At 58.0% G+C, this 9,059-nt stretch overlaps 1 protein-coding gene and 1 long non-coding RNA gene across 2 annotated transcripts; one reads left to right on the forward strand and one right to left on the reverse strand.

Annotated features, from left to right (window-relative positions):
* Nucleotides 1-843: 843 nt before the first annotated feature.
* On the reverse strand, nucleotides 844-4,593 carry OSM (oncostatin M). Its single transcript, XM_037153364.2, has 3 exons — nucleotides 4,490-4,593; nucleotides 2,971-3,104; nucleotides 844-2,370 (listed from the first exon to the last, which is right to left on the reverse strand). The coding sequence occupies exons 1-3, from the start codon at nucleotides 4,521-4,523 to the stop codon at nucleotides 1,828-1,830; spliced, it is 711 nt and encodes a 236-aa protein (XP_037009259.2). The 5' UTR covers nucleotides 4,524-4,593; the 3' UTR covers nucleotides 844-1,827.
* On the forward strand, nucleotides 3,728-8,844 carry LOC119055185 (uncharacterized). The gene is made up of 3 exons (XR_008392390.1): nucleotides 3,728-3,882; nucleotides 5,601-5,689; nucleotides 7,693-8,844. It is a non-coding gene; the product is annotated as an uncharacterized LOC119055185 (long non-coding RNA).
* The last annotated feature ends 215 nt before the right edge of the window (nucleotides 8,845-9,059 follow it).

Raw genomic sequence — 9,059 nt, forward strand, 5'->3', positions numbered from 1 at the left:
GCCCGCAGCACACTGCTCTGAGTCCGTGGGCAGGTGACTAACTCTCTGAGCCTCAGTCTTCTGATCCGCCAAGTGGATTGTATCTATTGGAAAGAGTCCCGCATGGGGATCTCCTCCACTTCTGTTATCAAGTCCTGTTTTCACCTTTGGCCCCAATCCCAGGAAGCAGGAGTAGGTGGGGACTGATCCAGGTCAAGTTCATGGGCTTCCATTAAATTAACCCTTCCTTTGTAGCATCTACCTTAGCATATCATCCATCAGCCTATAGGTACCCCTCCTGAGGTGGTTCCGCTGGGAGGCAGCCCAGTTTTCTGGGGGCCCGATAGAGTCCCCACCCACTAAGGCTCTTCAGGAAGCAGTTTTAAGCACAGAACCAGGTCACAGGCCACATCTGAGGCAGGATCTGTTATTATCTTGTTCACTTCATGTGACACACATCAGCACACACACCCAGCCACACGCCCACAGGGGCCAGACAAGCCACGCACTCCAGCCTGCACCCCCCCACCCCGTGCTCCCCAACCCGGGCGGCCCTGGTCTGCAACGTCTCAGGGGAGACCTGTTCAGACACAACAAACTCTTTGTCTGTGTCTGAGACGCCCCCACAGTCAGAGTGGCGCATGAGACTTCCGTCCCTGGGTAGGGCAAGGAGCTCCAGCCCTCAGGGGCTCAGACGCAAGGCTGCAGCCGCTCAGGTGGTTGCCGCTTGTGGCCTCGCCACTAGGAACCGCCCCTTCTCCAGGAGGCCAGCCGATCCCAAATCCTCCCCCACAAGGCAGCAGAGAGACACAGGGGCTTTAGAAACCAGGCACGTTTTAAATATATGTTGGCACAATATTAACATTAAATATACATCATAAATAAGCCTCATAAATTAAAAAACACATAAAAACTGATAAAAATTGATAAATTAATTCTGTCCCTGCAAGGAATTGACCCGTAACCCTTCAGGAAGACAATGGTTTCAGCATGAGGAAATTCCAAGATCCACCACCAGGAGGAGCACTGAGCAGCCAGAACCCAAGAGGAGGCTAGACACTGGAAAGTCTCCTGCAAAGAACGCAGTCTGCACCCCTGTCCATTTGCCCCATCTGTCCCGATTTATGGAAAGAATTTGAAATCCACCCTATGTCATGGAGTTCCAGCAGCTCACAGGCAGAGGGGGCTTTACACGGTCCCCAACCCCTTCGATTCACAAAAGCAAAATTGAGGTCCAGAGAGGTTAAGTGGTTTGCCTGAAGCCACACAATGAGTTAGGGGCCAAAGCGGGACCTGAGCCCCTTTCCTTGGACCTCTTAGATCAGTGCTTCTTACATGACACCGTGCCCCTGTCATAGCTGCCTAAAGTGAGGTCACCCAGACGTCCAGGTGTCTGGCCTGAGACTGGCGATGAGGCATAGGAGGCCAGCTCAGACCCTGACCTCCCCCTTGGAACCACGCCACCATGGAAAGGAGGAAGTCTGGGGGCAACAGCTCTGCAAGTCATGAGAAGGAAGGGCCGACAGACCTCCGGGGAGCAGAGTTGGGGGGAAGGGGGGCCAGTCAGTCTGGCCGTGAGTCAGCCTGTGTCATCAGACCCCTGAATCAATGGAAAGTTGGCCCCGCGTGGCCTGACCCAGTCGCCCCACTGGGACTGAGGAACTCACAGCTGGGGAGGCGTGATGGTCTGATCCTATCCCCCCAACCTGGGAGGAGGTAGAGGAGCCCACCTGGCTCTCACCCCTTAAAGTGCACTTCTGAGAGGTGGAAAGCAGGTCTGGAGACCCTGAGGTGGCACCATCCCGAGGAGCACCTGCTGATCCTTCACCTGCTGTGGGGTCCCTAAGGCTACCGGGGCAGCTGCCCCCTGGGCACGAGCCTCTTGCCCCTCACGGAGGGTTGCATCCTGCGAATCCCCTTCTGCAGGACCCGTTGGGGGCTGTGTCTCCGGTTCCTCCGGCTCGGGGTCTCCCGCCACTTGCGGAAGACCTGTCCCACGGAGTGCATGAAGCGGTGGTAGCCACGCAGGAACCGGCAGCCCTCCAACTTGCGCTGAAAGGCGTCTGAGGCAGGTGTGTGTGGTGGCCAGGTCCCCGGACTGGCCAGAGTGGGTTCAGCCGTCTCCGAGGAGCCTCGAAGCAGCTGGTCCATGCAATAGATGTTGTTCCTGATCCCATGAATGTACATCTTCACCATCCCCAAGTCCTGGACTTTGGGGTGGTCCTGCTGGAAAGTAATCAGTCTGTGTAAGACATGGCCAAGTTTGCTGTTCAGGGTCCGCAGGAAGCCCCTCCTGCTGAGCCCCTGCAGGACGTGCTCGCTGGGAAAGACCCCAGGGCGCTCTTGGCAGTGCTCTTTCAGTCCAGAGGTGTCGAGGCCTTGGATGCGGATCTGGAGGGGAAGGAGAGTCAGGGTGAGTGCTGGAGCCGGGCCGTACACACACAGGCAAGCCCGCTCTGGTCGGCCTTGAAATGCTTGACCATGTCCGGCCCCTATCCAAGCTGCCCATTGTACAGATCCAGACGCTGAGGCCCGAGAGGGGAGAGGACACCCTGATCACTGCAGGCAGGGTCAGAGGGTTGCAGGGGGCCCTGTGGGGATGACCACACTGGTGGCTATTGTGGTGTGGGGCGTGTCAGTGGGAAAGTGAACGTGAGCTTTAGGAGGGCAGACTGTTCTGTTCACTGCTGCTCCTCTGGAGCCCCGAACAAGGCTTGTGATAGGTGTGCACTGAACACCTGGGCAGACGGAGGGATGGGGTTGTGTGGCCAGGGTTCACACTCCAGGCCACTGAGCGAGGGGAGCTAGGGTTAGGCCTTGGATGTTTGGCATGGTCCTGAACAACACAGGGACTCAGTTCCTCTGCCCCCCACCTCCCTATTGAGTTGGGGTTGAGCAAATGGGAGTTGGACCCAACCCTCTCTGGGGCTTAGTCGCGCCCTAACCCCGAAGTTCTCTGAGACTCAGACGCCCCGGGGGCCAGATGCTTACATAGTGGTCCAGGAGCCGGCTGGTGTCTTTCATGAAGTCCGCCTGATGCTGGAGCTGCTTGAGGAGCTCTTGGCCATTTCCCGAGCAGTTGCCTGTGGCCACTGGGTTCAGGAACAGGAGTCTGAGGATCAGACCTGGGGCAGAGAAAGGGGGTGTCACCCGACTTGGCAAGGAAGCCCTGGGAGGGCAGCTTTGAGAGGGGAGGGTGCTCAGAGGGTGCAGCCCACCAGCAAGCCCCTGTGCTGTGGAGGGCGGGACTGGGTGTTTTGTGTGCACGGGAACTCCTGCCGGGACCACCGACACCCATCCGGGGAGTTACCGCCCAGCACCTGAGACAGCGGCAGCGATTCACCACTTGGCCTTTAGGAGCAGGTTGTGGGGCCTGCCTGGAGCTCCTGTGCCTGTCAATCCTACCTACCTCAGGAGCTGACATGGGGTGGCCCAGGTGGGCAGCTGTCTGCAAGACCTCCAGCTAGGGGATAGCTCTTGCCCCAGGGCCCCCTGCCACGGGACTGGCGCCCAAGAAGGGTTGCCCAAGTTATGCAAGGCCAGCCACTCCCCCAACCTTGAGCCTTCCTCCTCTCTCCATAAGTGGCCGCTCCTGGCAGGCTCATAGGGATGCTGAGGGCCCAGCAGAACACGCTGAGGGGCCGGGCTCAGTTACGGCTCCTCTGCCTCCCCCCACCCACTGGCAGCCACGTGGTCGGAAGGGGCCTGTGGTGCAATGGCCCGGAAGGCAGTGACACCATGTTCGCTTCCTAAGAACCATCCGGCCCCTTGGGGAAGACGCTGCTGGGGAGGGTGGAGGGGCCGGGCACCCAGGCACAGCGACCACAGCGCACCTCTCGCCACCTCCCCAGGGATCTGCCGAGTGTGCAGGTGGGACCAGGGCGCCTGCCTGGCATCCGCCAGGTCTGTGTGAGGCTCGTGGGAGCAGTTGTGGCCCATCCCGGGCTGCACACGGGGGATCCCGGGTTGGTGAGATTGAGGGCTCTGGATGATGTCACATGGCTCTGTGTGTGTGTCACCCTGTGGGTGTGGCTATGTGTGCTGTGTGATTGTGTGGGCTCCAGAGCCCCTGGGCCTGGCTGACTGGGTCTGTTCATCCCAGACCCTGCATGCAAATCAAGGCGAGAAGGAGGCCCCTCCAGACACTGCGCTGTTTTTCTGCTGAGCTTCTGCAGCTTCCTCCTCTCACAGCACAGCTCCCGCCTCCCCCTTCTGCCCCAGCCTCTCTCCTAATTCGCTCCCTTCCCTTACTCCCCGGCTCCCTGAGTTGCCTTTACATTGCCTCTCCCTGGAAGCCCTCCTGGGATACTCCTTCTCCACACTGTGAAGATGCTGTGTTCTCAGCGGACCCCTGTCTTTGCCTGACCTCCTGGCTCTCTCTCCATTTCAGCATCCTTCTGGCCAGTGCCTGGTCTCCCCAGCTCCCACAGGACAGAGGGTACCCCTGCTTCCCGCCGGCACCCTTGGTTCAGAGAAAGCGGGTGCTGGTGGGGAGGAAGGAAGTACTTACTGAGCAGCGCCCTCCTCGTGTGCTGTGCCCACATGCTGGGTGTCCAAGCTCTGGCCTGTGCCTGCTGGGGATGACACCTCCAGGCTGGGAGTCCTGCGGGCTGACAGCCACTTTATTGCCTGCCAGGGCGATTGGCCAACACCTCGTGAGGTGGGTGGGGAGGGGGTGGGGGGAGGGCAGGCCTTCTGGGAACATGACCCCAAAAACCAAAGTTTCCACGAGCCAATGGGTGCTGGGCACAGCGGCATGCCTGCTCCTCCTCCTGTTTTCTTCGAATTCGTTCTTCGAGGTCAGCCCCACGCCCAAGGATGATGCAAACGGCAGCCTCAGCCTTCCTGGGGTGAACGAGGAGCAAGGGGGTCCATGCCATGCGCAAGGTGCTGGGCCTGGGACAGAGGGGAAGCCCGCCAGCCGGGCCCCTTGACGGGCCCAGCAGCCATCGGCCTCACAGGGCACAGGCCAGTGTGGTTTGGGGCTGAGGGGAGCAAGACATCTTCCTTCTTGAGTGCCCTTCCCGCCCTCCTGCCGGGGCTGTTGGGACATCTGTGAGCGGAAACCACCGGGCTCTGGGCACAGAGCCAGACCCAAGCTGGCAGCCCCCAGATTGTGGTTCTGGCCCCAGGACCTACACGCCCCCAGCAGCACGCCCCGTCCCAGCCGAGGCCCACTGCGGCAGCCCGGCCCTTTGTCTGCAGACCGGTCCTCTGGGGAGAGCCAGGCACTCAGAGCAGGAGAAACCGGAGATAGGGTTCAACTGGCAGGCTGTGTGACCTGAGGCAAGTTGCCTCACCTCTCTGGGCCTCAGAGGCCCCACCTGTAAAATGAGGATTTGAAAAGCGTTTCCCAGCCCACCTCACAGGGCTGCTGCCGTCGTCATGGACATAAAAGGCAACAGTTCTTTGAAGGAAAAAGGAAAGATGAAAGTCTAATTCCACGTACTGGCTGGTGGGGCGGGGGGCGGTGTTGTCAGGTGGGGAGTGGAGGAGATGGGGAAGTGATGAGCTCAGAGGGGGAACCGGGGAGGGGGAGTCGCCGTGGTGACGGTTGGGGACCAGGTTTCACTTTCTCTGAAAGATAGTGATCATGGGCTGGTCCTCTGTGTCTTGTACAGAGACTTCTGAACTTCAGAATGAAGGGGCCCTGGAGTCGGGGCCTCACCAGCCATCCAGCTCCTTCACCACGCAGTCGACTGAGGCCCAGGTGAGGGCAGACACGAAGGGAGAGGGGCTGGCGCAGGCCTGCAGGCCATGACTGGAGGGCCCCGCGCATTTACCAGGCCTGGAAGAAGGTCACTGGCCTGCACCCTCAGGAGCGTGGAAGGGAAGAGGTTGTCAGAAGGCTGGGAAGCCAGGGTGGGGCCCCGGGGGCTGCCAGGGAAGACTGAGCTGCTCCCGCTGGTGGCCTGGAGCCTGGACCCAGGGGCGGGGTGGGGGGCCCAGGTGGCCAAGGCTGACGCTCTCCTGTCTGCCTTCATGGGTGTCTAGCACCCATCCTGACCCCCAGAGCATTTCCCGCTGCCCACCCCCCTCTGTAGAGTCGACTGTTGTCAATCCTTTATTCATTCAACAAATTTTACCCCTGCTCTGTGTCAGCCGCGACCGGGTGCTGAGATTCCAGCCGTGGACAAAACACCTCCCAGGCCCAGCGGGCGGCCCTTCAGCCCCCACCCACTCCCTGGCACCCCAGCAGGGCGCTGGTTGCCCCAGGCCCAGTCACCCCACCATCGCCCGAGGGCCAGTTCTGGATTCTCCTCCTGAGAATGTTGCTTCCACTAAATTCCTCATTTCTGTGCCCACCCCCGCAAGGCTGCTTCCTGCGCCCATGCCAGCCCGGGGTCCTTCTTCATTTCACATCCCTGATCTCATTTTGCAACAGCCCCGTGAGAGGGGGAGCGGCCGGTGGACAGGGGTGCTTTGGCTCCCTTTAACGAGGAAATTGGAAATCAAAGAAGCTTGGAGCCTGGCTCCAGGGCCAGGTCTGGTCAGAGAGCTTCTAGTCCCTCTCGGCCACTGCTGACCACCCCCCACCTCTGGGGGACAGCTGAGGCTTTACCTCCTCCCCCCTTCCCCATGATCCAGGGGGACCAGTTGTCCCTTCAGTTTGAAGAAGCCAGGCCCAGAGACATGAAGCCACTGCCTGAGCTCACTATTTAAGAAGCAGGGCATCCAAACAACCAGGGCTGTGGAATCTGAAAGACCAGGCTCTGAGCACCTGCGTGAGCCCCAGGGGCCTGGGCTACCAAAGGCAGCAAGGGCTTCTCCATTGTTTTGCTCAGGGCGCCATATCCAAATCCCACAGGCTGGGCAGCTCATATGATAGAAAGGTTTTTCCTCACAGCCTCGGAGCTAGAAGTCTGAGGTCAAGGCATCAGCAAGGTCAAATCCGTCCTGTGGTCTGTCTCCTTGATTTGCAGATGGCTGCCTTCTCGTCGTCTCCTCACGTGGTCCTTCCTGGGTCTGTGTGTGTGTGTCTATGTCCTAATCTCCTCTTCTTATAAGGACGTCCGTCATATGACATTAGGGTCTCCCCAGTGACTTCATTTTACCTTAATCAGGTGCCATCTCCAAACACATTCACATTCTTAGGCACTAGAAGTTTGGACTTCTACCAATGTACGAGTCGGAGGGACACCATTCAGCCCATAACAGTTTACAAGAAGAGGGCGTGGTTGCGGGTGTACAGGAAGAAGGGACACTGGGGGAGATTCCAGAGCTAGGTGGGAGGGGACAGCGATGGGCAGGAGGACACGGAGTGGCCCCAAGGTGGGGAGGCCGGGCTGCCCATTTGAGCGAAGCATGAAGGAAAGATGCGTCAGCATTTCTGGTGAGGTCAGCACCCAGTGACGTCCCTGTCGCCAGCAGGAAAAGCTTGCAACACGGCCCAGTTAATATAAATAGGCTCCCTGACCACAGGACCCGAGCTCTCCCCTCTTCCCGGGCCACGTCAGCCAGTTCCGCGTGATTTGGAGGGGAAGAGGGGCCAGCTTGGTTCCTCAGAATTGCTGCTCCCTGGTGCAACTTCTACAAGGGCAGAACCCTGGGTGGCCTGGGAGACGGGCCAAAATTGCAGGCCACTCCACTCGTCCACGGGGTGGAGAGGCAGTGGCCCCTGGTCAGCTGGGTGGGAGGCGGAGGCCAATTCACTTGCGGGCCCGCTGTTCTTGACCCGGGCGCACCCCCTCTCCTCCTGTTTCTCCTCTGTAGACCACAGTGGCACAGCTTACAATCAAGAGACAAACAACGCAATTAAAAAATGGACAAAGGAGCCCCTCTTGGGTCCTTGCTTCCAAGATGACCAAGAAAAGGAATGATGCTCATGCCAAAAAAAGGCCGCAGCCCAGCCCATTCACTGCGCAGCTACAACCAACTCATGCCCAAGGGCAAGGCCATGGCGATGTTGCTTGAAACACAGTAGAGGCTGCAGCCGTTAGGTATGTTTCCGAAGTGAGTGTCTTTGAGGCTGATGTGCTTCCCCAACTGGACCAAAACCAAGCCACTGTGTGAGGTGTGCCATCCACAGCAACGGAGTCAGTAACCGTTGCCATGAGGCCTGGGGGGACCCAACACCCCCACCCCAGTGCAGACCTGCGGTGCGGTCCCACAACCTCCACCAAAGCCCACATGAAGAGCTGCGTCCTTAAGGACTGAAGAAAAGTCTTCTGGGAAAAAATAAAATGGAAACTATACTTTAAAAAAAAACACCCCAAAACAAAAATGGGCAAAGGATTTGAATAGACATTTCTCCATACAAGACAAATGGCCAATAAGCACATGAAAATATGTTCAACATCATCCTTAGCCAAAAAGGAAATGCAGATCAAAACTGCAGCGAGATGCCACTTCTCACCCACTGGGGTGGCTATAATCAAAGACCATCGGTAACCAGTGCGGGAGAGGATGTGGGGAAATCTGAGCCCTGGCGCACTGCCGGTGTGAGCGCACAGTGGGTGGTGCAGCCACTCTGGAGGAGGGTCTGGCTGTTCCTCAAAGGGTTAAGCACAAAGATGTCAGACACCCACCTGTTCCACACCTGGCTGCATACCAAGACAATGGAAAATGTATGTTTACACAAAAAAATTGCATGCAAATGTTCGTAGCAGTGTTTATTTGCAATAGCCCTAAAGTGGGAGCAACCCAAATGTCCAGCAACAGAAAATGGATTAAAAAATAGTGGTCTAGCTCAGACTGGTGTGGCTCAGTGGGTTCGGTGACCTCCTGCAAAGCGAGGGGTCACTGACTGGATTCCCGGTCAGGGCACACGCCCAGGTTTCTGGCTGGGTCCTTGGTTGGGGGCTCACAAGAGGCAACCGATTGATGTTTCTCTGGTGCATCCCTATTTCTCTCTCTCTCCCTCTCCTCCCCTCTCTCTATAAATAAATAAAACCTTTTAAAAAAAACCGTAGTCTATCCCTACAATAGACCATTATCCAGCCACAGCCCGGAATGAGGTACCATACCTTCCACGATGCAGACAAGCCTTGCAAACATCCTGCTGAGGGAACGTGGTCATTCACAGAAGGCCACGTGTTTTATGATTCCCTTCACATGAAATGTCCAGAACCGTCAGTCCT

This window comes from Artibeus jamaicensis, unplaced genomic scaffold (assembly GCF_021234435.1).
Source record: "Artibeus jamaicensis isolate MK-2021 breed Jamaican fruit bat unplaced genomic scaffold, CSHL_Jam_final contig_525, whole genome shotgun sequence".
Classification (NCBI taxonomy): domain Eukaryota; kingdom Metazoa; phylum Chordata; class Mammalia; order Chiroptera; family Phyllostomidae; genus Artibeus; species Artibeus jamaicensis.